An 18041-nucleotide genomic window follows, 5' to 3' on the forward strand; every position below is an offset into this window, starting at 1 on the left:
TACACGCCTTGAGTTGAGTCGGTTGGCATGACTCTTCCCACTCCACATGGACTCACCCCTGGCAGCTTTGAGATGTAGCCTTACCAGTCATCTCATAACCCCTCCTACTTCATACCCATTGATGCAGCTTCACCCACCTTTCCCTTCCATGCTCCTAACTGCTCTGACATCCCATCCTCTCACCCTACTAATCAGAATTTTAAGGCGGTGGTTGATTCTGACTCACTCCCACTGGATATCTAATTTCACTCAAATGCAGTGGTGGTCGTTGGCTCCCCACCATCGTCTCCTTCTCAACACTACAAGCATCGTCTCTCCCTGTGAGAGCTTGTGGATTCGTCTTCTCAGGGACCTGAACTTAACAAGAAAGCAAGGACCGAGGTGCAGGGTTCCACCTTCTCTAAGGCTATGTTGGCTGGCCTGATGCAGCCACTCAATCTTCCATGACGTTCTTATCTCTGAATTGCCGAGGATTGGGCCGTCCCTTGGTAAAGCAGGAACTCCGCAACTTAGTAGTAAATAAAAGGTCGTCGATGATTTTCCTTTCAGAAACTAAACCCACTCAAGATGATTTCAGGTCTCTATGTCGCATGCTTGGTTTTGAATGTTTTGTTTGCTCCCCAGCACTGAACTGTTGTGGGGGAATTGCTCTCTTTTGGAAAGCCAGCCTCCAGGTCTCGCTACTTTGGCAGTCCTCTTGGTGCTTCCACACTAAAGTCTCCTTCCCGACTGAAGCTTTTAGCAGCACTTGCACGTTTGCATTATTGTAGCTGCCTCCCTTCAGAGCGCCGATTGCAATGAAACTCCATCTGCCATTTCTTAGCCTCAACGACTCGTCCTTGGCTTATCGGTGGGGATTGGAATTCTTACTTGGCACCAGCAGATAAACATGGAGGTCCCCCACTTCGCTACTTAAATGAAAGAACTCCAAGACTTCACTGCTAGTTCTGATATGATCGATCTCCCTTTCCATGGAACCTCATTCACATGGGCTAATCGTCAGAGGCAAGGTCTTTGGATAGAAGCAAGGTTGGATCGCTTCTTTTGTTCTGCTGAATGGATAGAGAAATTCCCTACGCTCTTCGTCGATCATATTGAGGTTTCCTCATCTGATCACAAGGCTCTTCTTTTGAATTTCCAACAGGAGTTTTGTTATCTTAAGCGACCATTTCGTTTTGAAGCATGTTGGCTCCTTGAGCCTACTTTTGAATCTGTAATGCAAATTGAGTGGTTCCCTTATGTGCCTGGCTCCCCTTCCTTCTCACTGCACAGTAAATTATCTAAGCTTTCAAAATGTCTTAAATCCTGGAATAAGTTGGTGGTAGATAATATTCACAACAGAATCAATCATCTAAGGGCTACGTTAGAAAATCTTCATAATATTCCCATTCAAGATAGAGATGAACATTGGAAGCAATAAGAGAATTATTTTACAGACTTGCTGCTTAAGCGATTCTGTTAGGATTTTTATGTGGGCTTAACTGATACCGATTGATCCATTGGGCCCAAGCAATTATAGACCCACTCTGGTTAGGAAACTCCTAGCTCTTTCCATTATGAGAGTGGAATAGGGTTTTAGGGATTCCATTATAAATAGAATACTGACGATCCCTGCAACCATTACTTTACTTAATGCCTTATTGGTTTTGGGAGCACGGCTTTCTCACAAGAGCAAGTGCACAGAAAGAAAGGAAACCCTAGAGTAAGAGGCTGCAGAAGATCTCAGTAGAAGGACTCCACTTGCGTAGTTCGTCATTGTCATCTTCATGGGAGTAATGTTTAACCACATGGGACAGAGGTTCATGATCTATGTTCATGGGACACAGGTACTTCTTTATTCCCATTTATGGTTCATGTCATGGTTGTCCCATTGATTATTATAGATATGGTAAATCTATATGGTTATGTATTTTAAGATGGGATACTTTATTGTTCTTGGTTTAGGGACTACACCTATGATTAATCTTTTATGATTGGTTGATGATTCTTGTATTCTAAACACTATAGGGTTATTCATATGTTTAATATGGTAAAGAATCCCCAACAATTGGTATCAGAGCCAACCCTTACAGTGTTAGAATCAAGGAAAATTGATTTTGTATAGGGTTTGTGTCCCAAATCATGAAAATCATAATTTTACCATTACTTAAAGATCCCATATGGGAAAACTTTCTTCACGAAAGTTGTAGAGCATGAAAAGACGGTCGCGGCGGTATGCCGCAAGTCACCGGAAACCTCCGGACGCGCCGCCGGAAACCGGCTGCCGGAGGAGAGAGAAATTTTTTTTTTTTTAAATTCAAAAAAAAAAAAAAAAAAACGGCGGCGAGTCATCGCCGGGTCACCTCGGAAACCCTACCGAGTTAACCCGGGGTGCAGTGGGTCAACTCATGACCAACTCTGTTTGACTCGGTCAAAGGTTGACAGAATCGTTGACCAATTGACTCGGATTTTGACCCGGAATCAATATGCCCGAACCGGATTAGACCGGTTGGTCGAACCGGTTGGTTTGAGAAACTAGATTGATTTTGATCTATTTTTAGTTCTGCAACTTCAAATGGCTCGTACGGGCAAACGGTGAAGAATTTTTCACCCTGGTTTTTTGGGTTGAGTCCAGTTTTTCGTGCTCTTCGTTTTGATATATTATGAGCCTAGTTTTGATCAACTTTTATGATTTGTTTTGTATAAGTTACAAGTATGAGTGGTTAATGATTCTTTATGATTTTCCTATTAATTGGAAAAAATAAAAGAAAATCAACTCATACATTACTTGCATATCAGAATATGAACTTGGTTATTCTTGGTAATGTAGTTCATGCTTTTGTTTATGAATATTTTTATTCATGCTTAAACAATCCCACTTTTAGCTACCGGAATGAATTTGTAGACTATTACAATAAGATTAGGTGGAATCCACCAAAGTGGTAAAGTTCAACCTTATTGTAATAGATTATAAATCAAAGTCTTCTTTGTTTGAAAAGACAGAGAATAATGATTGGTAGCAAAGTTGCTAATGTTCACTCAAATGTGACATTATCAAAGAAAGGTTAAAATTAAAGCAAGTGAAAAACAGAATAAGGATTTCTCAACTTAGAAGATGTTGTCCATCCAAAGATGGCGGTACTTTTCAAAAGTTAGAAGAAGTCTCGCAGTAATTACAGAAACTTGAGTGGATTAGTATGAAGTTCCGGTTGACACTCTTGAAGTAATTGATAATTGAGCATTGTAATGTTTATTTTGTTAACAGTTACATGCTTGTTCTTTTACATGTAAATTGATATTTAGTTCATGTTTAAATAACCCACAAATTTAAGCTGCCAGGTGTAGTTGTAAGCTATTGCAGTGGAATTGATGGAACCCACCAAAGTGGTAAAATCTAAGATTACTGTAATATGTTTACAACTCAAAGATTTTGTCTTATATTCAAAGACATAGAAAATTGTTAGCAGGAATTAGGTAATGTTTGCCTAAAGGCGACATTGTAATGTTTGCCCAAAGGCGACATTATCAAAGACATACATAAATGCAAGTGTACTCTAGGCAGACCTTAACCTAGAAGTTGTTATGCATCCAAAAGTGATAGTAATTTTTGAAGTTGAAGAGCTCCCACGGTCATTGTAGTTTTTGAGTGGACTAGTGCATTCCAGACCTAAAGGTTGAGATTGTAGTTCAGTTGACACTTTGATTATGTTTAATGGTTAGTGATGTAATGTTGGTTTTTATTGATGTTACATGCATTAATTAAATATCGAATGGATTATTCTTCCTTGAGTTGAACCATTAAGCTAATGTCTTTAAAAGTGGCTTGAGAATATAGAGGTTTACATATGTCTCAAAGACCTAGTTTTCTATACTAGGAGAACCAAATCAATAGTTTGGTATTATGCTTTTAAAGCAAAGTTTTTTGCCCTAAAAGGTATTGGACAGTTGATCAATGGCAATAGGGTGGATGAGGGTTTCATCACTATGACCATAGGTTATAGGTTTATTTAATGTGTTATTTTTGTATTCCGATTGGATCAATTCGGATTGGTTGGGTTGGATTAGTGTTGATTTTGATCAATTCAATACCAAGTTCTTAAACACTGTCATTGTTCTCTGAAAACCTATTTATGAACATTAATTGATAAATGTTTGGTTTCTTTTGTTTTGGGCATATGTGAACAAGTTTATATGTGTCACATTTAACGAATTGTGTTATCCAATAAATGGATTAATTTATGACTGGTCGAAGATCTTAAGCTATTTTATGTGGCTCGACCAGTGGGAGAATAAATTCGGTATACTAGGTTGCTAGTGGGAGGATGTTACTAGTAGAAGGTCAGTATACTAGGTTGCTAGTGGGAGAATAAATTCAGTGTACTATATTGTTTTTCATGCAAAAGAATTATTTGGAGTTTTGCATTGATTTATTTTTATCATGATATTGAAGAATTATTTATGGCTAAAATATATAGTAAATTCATATTCATGTCATTTTGAACTTGAATGTTTTGTTTGAAACACCTTATGATGGATAAATATATTAGAATTAAACTGGGTGTGAGCTTCCGCACATTTTATGCTGCACAGTATTTTCTAGGAAGCTATGAAATGATTGGATGGAATCCACCAAAGTGGCACATCCTATTATGTCATCGTTTTTCCAAGCGCAGCAAAGTTGGTGACATTTGCCCAAAGGTGATGTCACCCAAGTTAAAGAAAATACATGTATGGAAAGGACTATAACTTAGAGGTTTCTAAACCCACATGTGATAAAAGTAATTGTATTTTCACAGTAAATTTGGATTTACAAGAGGACCAGTACATTCTTAGCCCAAAGGATAGGAATGTAGTTACGGTTGTGACTCTTGTGTGTTTTATCTGCTAGATGTACATTTATTGTGTAGTTTATCTGCTAGGTGTACATATTAAATTTTCTAGCCCGGTTATTTGGTGTGTATGATTCATACCTGAGATTTTTAGGGTTACTTGATCTGGTTTTAGCTCTCAGGGAACCAAAACAGGTGTTGTTGCTGAACAAAGCACAACTGAAGGGAAATATGAACAATTTTATTGCCCTATTAAGTTTATAATGACTTTGGAGTAATTTTGAATTGATTTTATCTTAAATTCTGTTCTCTGAATTATTTATGTACATTTATGCTTCATTTGTTTGTGTTGTCTCTGATTGTGTAAGAAACACATTAAAGCATACACTTCTGTACATATATTCATCTCTAATGTGGAAAACATGATAGGAATGAGTGAAACCCACCAAAGTGGTACATTCAGTTCAATTGTGTGTTTCCCAAGGTAAATGTGACATTTGCCCAAAAGTGATGTCATCCAAGTTTATCGACAAAGTACTCAAGAGCCATATTTTCTGACATTGGTGTTATTGAGGTTTTTGACATGCTTGGTTAGTAGGAGTTTTATGATCTCATTTAACCAAAGATATCATAGTGGTAAAAGCCAAAGTTTAAAGGTTGTGCTTGTTAAGATTTATTGGTAATGCTTGGCCAAGGTAATTGACGATATTTTGTCAGAATTTGTGATGTATGGTGGTATTTAGCCTATGTCCATAAAAGTGGTGGTTTACTACAGGCGGTTTGCCAAAGTTTGTGATTTATGGTGGTATTTAACCTAAATCCATGGAAGTGGCAGTTAGCCATAGGCGGTATGCCAAAGTAAGATATTAATTCAAGAAAATGGCAGTTTGCCAAGCTTTGATTAATATCAAAGTTTTCTACCTGTGAGGTTTTCAAGGTAGGCTGATCTTTAGATCAAGAAATGACCTATAAGGAAATGTATATTTCATGTGATCACATGTATGATTTTAACTCCTTATATATATGTTTCCAGGCAATTTGGATTGATAATTTTCTATTGTTTATAACATTAGATAGTTATATGTCGTATATTGAGGTGTATTTTCTACTATTGTTCAACAGTAGAGATTATTGATTGGATCAAAGTTTGTTTGAGTGGTGTTCAGTCTTGGAATTATTTGGCCAGGAGTCAATGGAAAGACATCAGTATCAGTGTAGCCCAAGTGGGAGATTGTTAGGATTTTTATGTGAGCTTAACTGATACCGATTGATCCATTGGGCCCAAGCAATTATAGACCCGCTCTGATTAGGAAACTCCTAGCTCTTTCCATTGTGAGAGTGGAATAGGGTTTTAGGGATTCTATTATAAATAGAATACTGACGATCCCTGCAGCCATTACTTTACTTAATGCCTTATTGGTTTTGGGAGCATGGCTTTCTCATAAGAGCAAGTGCACAGAAAGAAAGGAAACCCTAGAGTAAGAGGCTGCAGAAGATCTCAGTAGAAGAACTCCACTTGCGTAGTTCGTCATTGTCATCTTCATGGGAGTAATGTTTAACCACATGGGACAAAGGTTCATGATCGGGACACAGGTACTTCTCTATTCCCATTTATGGTTCATGTCATGGTTGTCCCATTGATTATTATAGATATGATAAATCTATATGGTTATGTATTTTAAGATGGGATACTTTATTGTTCTTGGTTTAGGGACTACACCTATGATTAATCTTTTATAATTGATTGATGATTCTTGTATTCTAAACACTATAGGGTTATTCATATGTTTAATATGGTAAAGAATCCCCAACAGATCCATCAATCAATCTGAACTACTATGGTTTCAAAAATCACGCTTAGACTAGCTCTACTTCGGGGGCAAAAATACCAGGTATTTTCATCTTACTGCCTTCCGTCGAAAAGCTTGGAATTTTATCAAGTGTTTAAACCACCATGGACTCTCTTTATCAGATAGAGCAGACATTGGGGCAGCCTTTACCAGCTACTTCCAACAACTTTATACTTCCTCAGCCCCGATTCCAAATGATAACTACTTTGATTGTATTCAAAATCTGGTTTCTGTTGCCGATAACAATATACAACCAGTTATAGCTGCTGAAATTTATAAAATTGTTATGGGTATGGCCTCTTCCAAAGCTCCCAGCCTAGATGGGTTCCAATGCCTATTTTATCAAAAACACATGGGCAATTATTGGATCGGATGTGATTAAAATGGTACAAACCTTCTTCAATTCTGGTACCTTCTCAAAATCCCCCAACCAGACGTTTATTGTCTTGATCCCTAAAGTTGATCACCCAACCTCGGTCTGTGAATTCCGTCCCATCAGCCTATGCAATTTCATTTACAAAATCATTTCCCGCATCCTTGTTTCACGATTACAACCTATATTAGCCAAAGTCATATCATTTAGTCAGAATGGGTTTATCAAAGGGCGCAATATTCATGACAATGTTCTTATCTGCCATGAACTCTTTCATCAGATTAAACGTACTAAACAAGGTAATAAGGGCTTCATGTCAATTAAAATCGATATGCAGAAGGCTTATGATCGGATGGAATGAAGCTTTCTCGAGAAGGCCCCGTTGGCATATGGATTTCACAGCCAATGGGTCAAATGGGTGAAGTTTTGTGTCACCACTTTAGAAGTGGCTGTTCTATTAAACGGTTCTCCATTGCAATTTTTTAAACCCACCCGAGGACTATGCTAGGGAGACCTTTTATCATCCTATCTTTTTGTACTTTGTGCGGAGGTTCTCTCTTCCCAATGGGCAATCGCCCATCAAAGGGATCACATTAGAGGAATAGAGCTGACCAGAGGAGGAGAATCCATATCTCATTTAGCCTTTGCTGATGACCTTCTATTGTTTGGTCAAGCTACTTCAGGGGAATTGGATGCTTTCAAATGTATTCTAGACTACTACTGCAAACATTCTGTATAGAATTCAGTATAGCCCCAACGTGAGTTCTTCTTTCAAGAGGACTATTGCTGATCAGCTCCAAATTATCCCTTCAGCACGTCTTGACGTGTATCTCTCCTTTCCATTTATCGGGGGAAAACTTACTAAACATGATTGTTAGATGCTCCTCTCATGGGTCACACAAAGGTTACAGCATTGGAAGACGAAGTATCTAAGTTGTGCGAGTAAGCATATGTTGATTCAGTCCACATTAGCGGCCCTACCCACTCATTATATGTCATGTTTTCGTCTGCCATCTTCCATTCATAATAGTCTGGATGCACATAACAGAAAGTTCTTTTGGTCAAATGGTAAGAAGCATCTCACCCCGACTATTAGCTGGGTTGCCATCTGTCAACCTAAGCGCAGTGGAGGTTTAAATTTAAAGCTATCTTCCCATATGAATAAGACTTTATTGATGTAAAAAGGTTGGCAACTTCTTCATCCTTCTCATCTCTATGGGGTAGATTAATGAAAGCCCGTTATTTCCCACATACCTCCTTTCTCAAGGCGACTTGCCCTACCCATGCCTTCTGGCAATGGAAATCACTTATCAGTGCCCGTGATCTACTCAAACAATGTATCTTCTTTCAAGTTGGTGATGGCCGGGATATTCATCCCTGGCTCGATTATTGGATACCCAATGTTCCGCCGCTGCAGGCACTTTACCCTCTCTCGTATCAGGCCCCAACTTCAGTTTCTCAATTGATTTGTTCCACCACTCATAGTTGGAAACATCAAATTATTTTTAATTGGTGGCCACCAAATATAGCCTTGCGAATCTTGTCCATTCCCCTCTCTCAACATGCCATTAGCAATCGTATCATTTGGTTAGGCACTGCAGCTAGCACTTTCTGCGTCTCATTTGCTTATCAGATAGCTTGGGGCCCCTATGCAATAAACTTGATCTTATCTGGCTCAAGCTCTGGCACACATATACAATTCCAAAGATCCAGTTTTTTACTTGGAAAATATTACTGGGGAAATTACCTACACCGGAACTACTCTTGCATAGAGGTTTTACCATTCCAAACTCCTGTTATTGGTGCTCCCACATTGGATTGTCTGCTAATCACATTCTATTCTAATGTCCTTTCTCTACTCAAATCTGGCAACCTACTGGTTTACTAGACCCACTGGTCTGGTATGAGTTCCTCGCTTCTTTGGCTGTTCTCCTTCGAAAGCATAAAAAATCTAAAGAGGAACATGCCAGATTGTCTCTCATTCTCAATATTTTGTGGGATGTTTGGCTTGCTTTTTGGATTAGGCATTTAGGAATTCCAATACATCTTCAGGGAGTATCATTAGAAACTTCTCTACCCTAATGGCCTCCTTCCTCTCTAGAATCCCTCAGCAGGTTCTGAGACCGAATGTGGTTCGATGGCTTCCACCCTCATATCCAACAGTCAAAATTAACATTGATGGAGCCTCGAAAGGAAATCCTGGGCTCACTAGGGTAGGAGGCATATTTCGAGACCATAATGGAACATTCATTTTTGGCTTTTCGATTGGATTGGGTTTGTTCACCCGTGCGTTGCAGAAGCCATTGCCTTATATTATACTTTAAAATTGGCATTGGCCACAGGATTCCTCACTGTTCAGATTGAAGGAGACAATCTCACCATCATCAACAAACTCAAGAAGACTTTTCAGTCCATCCCTTAGTGAATTCAATTCATCATTGACGGCTGCTAGGCTCTTCCTATACGATTCACTCATATTTCGTTTAATCATACCCTCTGTGAAAGCAACTGTCTCTGATCTTTTAGCCAACTGTGGAGCCACTTCTCAAAGTTGTACTATATGAAATTCGGACCCTGCTTTTGTTTCTTCATCCTTATTTTATGATGGTTGTAATGCTTCCTTTTCTCCGTTTCCTTTCCTCGTTGTATTTGTTAAGTTTTTACTAAAAGAAAAAAAAAAATTGGAATTAGGGTCTGTCTGTTTGGTTGATAATTGTGCTCGTTTGGGGGGATCTGCCAGAAGGGGTTTTTTATTTGATGTGTCGCTTTCCATTGTCCGCTGTTCATCCATCTATCCGAGAGAGAGAGAGAGAGAGAGTTTTCAGCGGCTGCCACAGTCCATTGCAGTGGCGGTCTCTGTCTCTGCCTTCTTTACAGTTGGTTTGGTTTATTACGGGACTTTGTTATAGAAGGATCCTTATCTATCACTTTCTCTCACTCTCTCACTCTGAATCAAATGCTCAGGTACTCATTATAGGTGGTATTATGCCTCAAGTGATGACACGTGTCATTAAAAATATGACCTACCATTTTTGGTTGTCAAGGATAGGGTGGACGTGGGGTGACGTACTGGGGTTAGGGTTTGGAGGCTTGGAGCCTTCCAGGAGGGTTGTGGCTTTGGGCCTTAGGCCTTGGGCCTTGGGCCCTTGGAACTTACCCACTTCGAATTTCATTTGAAGGATAACGCTTTGCCTATCTTATCTTACAAGCATAGTTTGAGGAATCGAATTGCTTATATCATCTGGATTAGATTCTTATTGGTTTCGATCCATCTTGATTCTTGATAGATATTGCATCGATGGATCAATACTAATAAAAGGTAAACTAAAGAAAAAAATTGTTTTATTTGATTTCAAATTTTTTTTTTATCTGATTTAGATTGGGATTGAATCGATATTGACCTTGATTAATCTCAACCTCAGATCAATATTCTCAAACCTTGTTTGCAAGTAAAAGACTTGGCAGAAGGAACCGAAAGGATCAAAAAGGATTACACCCTTTTTTTTCCCCTTTCTTTATATGCTAAGGCTGCTGGTCCAATAACCCACCTGCCTCGGAAAAAATTGTAAATTAATAATAATGGTTATTAACTGAAGAAAAACCTTCATATGATGTCAGAATATAATTTTTCTCTCATATGAATTCTTTTATTATTATTTCTCTCATTCTGAATATATGAATCCCATAATAAAGATTTTTTTTTTTTTGCAAAAACAACCATTAATATGGTGTGTAAATTCTTCCTCACATTGATAGCATAGGAAATCCTCTCCCCCTACACTAATATATGAATAAAATGATACATTATGTTAGAGATTTGCTGCCGGATTTAATCTTCAGTTGACCCAGATTGATTGATGGTCCAATGTTTCATGCATTAAGTGGCTTTATTTTATTTTTTTAAAACATTCCAACTCAATCATTGATAGTATGATTGATGCATGATTTGATTGAACATGGTTTACATATCGGATTGTCGCATGGGCTGATTGCATATATATTAAAAATAGCTTATCCCCATTTCACAATGTCCCCCTTGAACTTTGGGTTTTGTTCTCTTCATGTTTCCACGGTCATTGCTCTGCTAGCTGTTTGGCATTCCACCAAACACATCAAACAGCGAGAAATTAGGGTTCCACCGCAGTTCCCTTGGTTGACATTATACTCGGCAGGCACTCCACAGAGAGACAGAGAGAGAGAGAGAGACACTCCACAGAGAGAGAGAGAGAGAGAGAGAGAGAGAGACTAAAGAAGGTAATTAATAATGCTCTTTGCTTCAATGAAGGGTCGATTTTTCGGATTTGGCTCCTTCATAGCACAACACAATGTTTGGCGTATATAGGGGTGTCAACCGGTAGGATCGGTTCGGTTTCGGTTGGGCTTAATCGCGCTTGAAGACTTTCAAAGGCTACACCATGTCCGCCCATTTAACTAATCGGGCTTAGTTATTGAGGGCATGGTACACTTTATATTCGATTGGTCGGTCTCGGGCTATAATCGGGCTACCTTAATCGGGCTTTAGTCGGGCCTTAACCGGGCTACGGACATGTTTAATGTTAAACGGGCTTTAACCGGTTTTTAAACGGGCCCTCTTTAAAATGTGCTATTATATTCCGACCCACTCATGCAAGCCCAAAAAAATGACAATAAATCAATAAATGATACCAAATATAACCATTATTTAAAATGTGAACATGTCTTTACTTTTTAGTTTTTATTCTTTAATTTAGGGGGTAAAATAGGTATTCTACAATCATTAAAGGGTCGGGCCAAGTTGGTGCACAATAGGCCGGTCTCGGTCCGGCGTTATTTGGTCGGTCTTGGTCGGGCGCCCGACAGTCCAAGTAGCAAAACCGAGACCGACCATTTATAAACGGGCAAAGTAAGGTGGAAAACTTACTAGGCAAAGTTATTTAATGCAATTGTTGTATGTCTCTCATCCACTCACTTCCAAAGTCTTGCAAAAAAAAAAAATTGGTAGGACTTCATGGAAAAGTTATTTAGTGTGTATTTTCTCTCTCCTCCTCCTCTTTCCTTTCTTTCCCATAGAATTCCTCTATACCTCCATTTCCTCTATTTTCTATAGAATCTCACCCCATAAAAATTTACATGGGCAAGAGAACACAACGTTGTTGGTACAAATACACGCCAACATATAGACCGATGCAAGGTCATGCAGGGGCATCTTAAATGCGAGCAACACGGTCTTTTTCGCAATTGTTGCATCTAGGCGTAGACACATGCAAGCGGGCAGCGTTCTTTTTTCCAAATTATATATTCCATTATTTCTTTACTTTCCTTTTCTTGTAAACCAAACCTATAACATGTGGGACCCAACTACACAAGTTTTTCATTCTTTTTCATCAGTCAAACAAGCGAAGCTAAAAATTAACTACCGAAAGGAAAGGTGGATGATTAAGTTGAAACAATCAATAAATAAACCTCACATTACCATTGAATATTATTATTATTATTATTATTATTATTTATTTATTATTATTATCTTCTTCTTCTTCTTCTTCTTTTTTTTCACTTGTTATTGGCTAAAAACTCATGTGGTTAGCTCTGTCCTATATGTGGGTTTTAGTCTTAGATGCCCAACTTGTAAACCATTTTTTTATTTTTAAGGAATGGTAGGAGAAGTGCAGGACCGCATGGCCAGCTTTCTATTGGACCTGACCAATCACATTGCAGGACATGATACCCCTATTTCATCAACTGTCTCCAACGAAGATTTATTTCATAAGGAATAATCCAATTTGGAGGTCATCTACAATGCTAATCATGTGGTCCCTAAAACTTGTTTATTTATTTTTAATTTCATTATATTTATTTTATTTTTAAAACAGCCTACCAAATTTTTTTGGATATAGTATTCATTCATCCAAAATGGGAAGCAAATTTTGGGCCTCAACTTATCTGTATAGTGGTTGAGAAAATTGCAATGCGAACCAAGCACCACAAGCAAGTTTTCTTAAGTTAATCTGATCCAATGCAATGAACAACTTTAGCCAATCACTAACTGTAATAAGTATCTCATTAATATCAATCACATTAAGTCACATTTTCGTTCATTATGACCCATTTGAGTCACTCAAGGGGAGGTTAAGGGTGGGGGTCTCTTCCCTGCTTTCCATGTGGTGATGTCAACCTACGAGGTGGTGAAGGAAAATTTCTTCCAAAAATAAAATCTAATTGATTTTGATTACTAGTCAACATCCTTTGTTTAAGATTAATTCTGATGAAAGCAATGTCTCAAGAGAAAGGCATTGGGTTTGTTATCCAAGACTTAGATGGTCTTTTTCTACATCTGATGCAACATCTTTCTCTTCAGCGCTTCAGGGTGAATCCTTGGCTGTGAGAGTAGGACTGCTTCAAGGATTGTCGAAGGTATTGAGGATTTGATTGTGAAGAGTGACAGAAAAGAACTGATGATGGACTACTTGTTGAACAATGAAGAATCCCTATTGATATTGCTAATATGTATAGCCCATAGGATATCAAACATTTGATAACCTTCCTAAATCATGCATGTTCTCACTTATATTTCAACGAAGAGAAACAGTGTGGCTGACTCTTTTATTAAGAGGATTTGATCTTGTAAAATCGTAACCCTAAAACGATGTAGAAGATAATGGAAAAATAAAAACAAGCAATGCAAACCGATTTACGAGGTCCAGTAAGATTGCCTATGTCCTCGGTGAGATGAGATTTAGCTTCACTATCAATGAAAAATAGGGTTACAACGCTCAACCTCACACCTCTCAGTATTGCTTGCATTGCAGAGAAAGAAACCCTCACTACAAATATATAACAAAAAACCCTAATCCAAAAAATACAAAACTGCTCTCAAATAAAAAATTCGAGCGGGCCCATCTATGTAGGGGGGCCTCCTGCCCCCATTCAACCTCCATGGCCCGCTAACCAGCTAGCTGTCAAGGTGCATGCACTAGTACTCCCTGAATTAAACTGTGACGGAATACAAGACATCGTACACCAAAAGATCTGTTATGTATGAGACAAGTTAGCTTATTTTGACATTGTGGATAATTTTTTTTTATTATTTATTTTTTAATACTTATGGAAGGTAGATTCTGAGAGCTTTGCACGCTTCAATAAACAAGCTCTTCTACATTGGTCCCAGTTAATTTTTGAGGCATCATTTCATTTTTAATGACCAGAAGGTTTGAATAGCTCAGTAGCATCATGCACAACAAGAAAGCACACATATGGCTATTCGATGAACGGTTCGATCGGTAGGCAGTGGCTCAATGGTGGTCCCCATAAATATTTTGCAATCCAACGTAACATTCCAATTTTGGTATCTGTTAATTTTCACCATTACTACTACTACTACTTTGGGAAATCTTATTAGAGTGATTTCCCAAGGTTTTTTGGTCGAACACTTCAGACCTTCAGCTCTAATTTTTAAATTTATTTGCTATTTTAAACTTATAGTTGGAAACCAGGTTTTTCATTCAATTCAACTCGTCTTTTTAAAAACCGGATGACTTGATTGAGTCAAATTTGATTAGGACAAGTAATTATTTTTTTAAGGGGAAAAAAAAAAAAAACTCTTCCCAGAAGTGTGGTCTATAGTGCTCTCATGTGTCTATCTCTCTCCTTTTAAAAATATATCTCATTGCCACTTGCTTTGGGGAGGAGAGAGATAAACATAGGGAGCGATGGTGTAGGTAAAAGGTGTCAATTGATATGGATTTGGGAATTCTATACGTTTCGATTTGGTTTCAGTATGATTTTTTACGATTTCATAAACCATATGTCATATATAATATATGAGATATAAATATATAATTCGATACATATTATTATTTACTATACATGTGTATTCTTGATTCGGTTCTGGAATAGGTAATTTGGTATGATTTGATTCATACTAAACAATTTTTCCTCAGATACCAAAATTGTACCGTATTGAATAAGATTCATTATCTTGATACCGAAATCGTATTGAGTCTTATTCAGTTTGGTACGGTTTTAAATGATTAGTATCAGTTTTGCTATTCGATTTCGGTTTCATATTAACACCCTCAGACATAGGCTATGCTCTCATATTGAGATCCACTTCTTTTTTTTTCTTTTTTTTTTCTTTTTTTTAATTTATTGCCTTTCTTCTACTTCTCCAAGTGAGGGTGGGTGGGGACAGAAGTTTACGATTACTTCATTGATGAGAAGAAAATAAGGGACAAATATTGAAGATAATGATCAAAATTTCAAAATTTCTATGATTTTATTTTATTGTAGATCAAACTTATGGTCTCTAAATAGTATATAGCCCCCCCCCCCCCCACAAAGTGAGAGTGGGGGGGAGACCTTTATGATTACTTCATTGATGAGAAGAAAATAAGGGACTAATATTGAAGATAACGAACAAAATTTCTAAATTTCTAAAGTTTTATTTTGTTGTAGATCAAACTTATGGTCTCTAAATAGCATAAACCCCACCCCCACCCCCCAAAAAAAATTAAATAAATAAATTAAAGTTGATGAGTTACATATGACTCGAGCAAAAACATCAAATCAATGAAAACTTGGATTGATTCGAACGTCATTGATCATTTCTTAAACTTGGACCAATTTTCACGAATCTTGACTATATTTTATGTTTCTTAGTTCAATTCGGATGACTCAATCAAGTCAAACCTAATTTTCCAACTATTATTATTTTGTTAAATGAAATTTCAAACTATTGTTTTGATTGAAAATCATGTCCAAATGAATAAGGTTTTTAAAAAATATATATTAATTGGGTTTTACTTTGGGATTATACTTCCTGCATCCCAATCAAAGATAGAAGAGCAGACTCCAAAAGTTGTACATCTCCAAATGCATCTGTCCTTTGTATTTGATTGAGGCAAACTAATAGAGCAGACAGCAACAAAACAATTTTGAAGAAGAGGAGAGCGGACTTTAGGAATATCCCATTGAAAGTTTTGATTAAATCAGTCACCTTCAGAGTAGAGCCCTTAATGATATCAAAATCTAATCCACATGTCTCGGCTATAGATTTTTCTCCAAGCCAAGTATCAGTCCACAGCCTAATATCTTGACCAAAAAATTTGAAGCTAAAGAATCTAACACTTTATTTAGTTCCTTGTAACAAATCAAAGTTCTCCAAAAGATACTATCAAAGAAAGAGCAGTAAAACCATCTTTGTTGTTGATCCTACATGGGCTGATCCTCTATGAAATAGAATAAACCATAGGGCTTGAATCAAACTCTACCCATGTTTTATCCAGGTTCTGATTCATAGAAATTTTTATTGCTTTAAAGAAAGCACAGAATTCAGCAACAAAGTTTGATACAATCCCTACATATGTTTATAAACAAACCACATGATCACTAGATGATGATCTGAAGATCCCTTGTAGCTAGCATGACCCGAATTTCCAATTGCACTTCCATCAATATTCACCTTCGATCAATCCAGTGGGGGTTTTATCCATATAGCTTCAATAATATTTTGACGATCCTTCACCGTCTTAACATGACAAGACTGAATAATTGAAGCTTCTTGCAATTGAAGAAATACCACCTTTAGAACCCTTCCAGTATACATCCCTATACGCGTCTTCAAATCACTTCATATTTCTCTCAACCCATAGCTGAAACAGAATAATAAGGATTCCTCTCAACCTATAATAGGCCATGGTATGATGCCTACGACACACAAGGATAGCCATACGAGCATCGGCACTAGGGGTTCAAAGGAGTTGAAGTCTCAAGGGCATCACATAGGCCATAGCCATAATTAGGGCTTGCAGAGCAAACTTATTTTACCTTTGCCACCACTCATCCCATTTTGGCAGTGATTTATTTAGCGTAGTGATACATAAACCACTACTAATAACTCTTAACCTATTGGGTTAATTAATGAAATATAAACATGAAGTGGTAGTAATTACCACTGCTAAATGTAAAGTTTTTAGTTGTATGATTACCGACACTAAATCTAGAAACAAACACGGTAGGTAATACAACCATAACTCATTAGTTACATCACAATTCATGGTAGGTTTTTGGGAGAGCGGATCAAGTCCTCGTAGGAGAACATAGATGGAATCTACCCAACAACTAACTTTGTGGTAAATTCCATCTGTGTGGATCATCTAGTACCAGAATTGTTCTCGTACGAGAACCTGATCCACATTCAGTTTCTGGTTGGGATAAAACCTCCTATAAAGGAGTGAATGGTGGTTTCCGCCCTTTGGTGATGGTAAATCAACTTTCCTTGTAGTGCTCCCAACTAATATCCCCCACATGGTCATCTACTTGGAACTCAAATTTGGTGACCAAGTAAATCATGAATTTGGATCCTCTCCAATGATTTTCCTTCCAACACCTAACATGCATGCATCCCGACACTGGGGCACGCAGCCCTAAGCTTACATAACTCTAATTAAAGAGTCATTGGAGAGGATCTCAATCCGTAAATAAAATTTCAATCTAATTTATTTAGGTATAAAAAGAGTAATTTTCAATTTTTTTTCTTCAAAAGTCAAAGATAAAAGCCAACAAAATACATAGAAATATTAAGTTGGACTATGATTAAATTTGACCATAGAACTTGACATATAACTAATCTACAAGGAACTCTTATCTATTAATACAATTGAGACATGTCCTTGAATTTGGAAACACATCTATGCTGTTGCAACATTTTTGCCATTAAGGCATTGACAAAAGCAAACATACAATTTATAATCCAAAAATGCCTAGCTAGTTTATAGGTTGCAATTATTCTCTGGGGGAGACCCAAACGTATTAAAGACTTGACAATGAATTTCCATCTTATATCTTTGCCTTTGGGAATTCAAGTCATGGATGGAAATTAAAGACTAATGGGTGGTGCGGTGGTGGTGAAACACTGAACCCACGGCCCAAGCAATTCCAACAGTCATTTTTATCGAAACTAAGGACGTGGGCTAACGGACGCCATGAGACAGTATCTTCGCTGCTACAGCTATATCAAGAAAGGGACAACAGCAG

General features: G+C 37.6%; 1 protein-coding gene across 1 annotated transcript; it reads left to right on the top strand.

The window, feature by feature from the left end:
• The first annotated feature begins 916 nt into the window (after window positions 1-916).
• LOC122073721 lies at window positions 917-1420 on the top strand. Its single transcript, XM_042638347.1, has one exon. It carries the CDS (start codon window positions 917-919, stop codon window positions 1418-1420), a length of 504 nt encoding a protein of 167 aa, XP_042494281.1.
• The last annotated feature ends 16621 nt before the right edge of the window (window positions 1421-18041 follow it).

The sequence above is a fragment of the Macadamia integrifolia genome, chromosome 3 (assembly GCF_013358625.1).
Source record: "Macadamia integrifolia cultivar HAES 741 chromosome 3, SCU_Mint_v3, whole genome shotgun sequence".
Classification (NCBI taxonomy): Eukaryota; Viridiplantae; Streptophyta; class Magnoliopsida; order Proteales; family Proteaceae; genus Macadamia; species Macadamia integrifolia.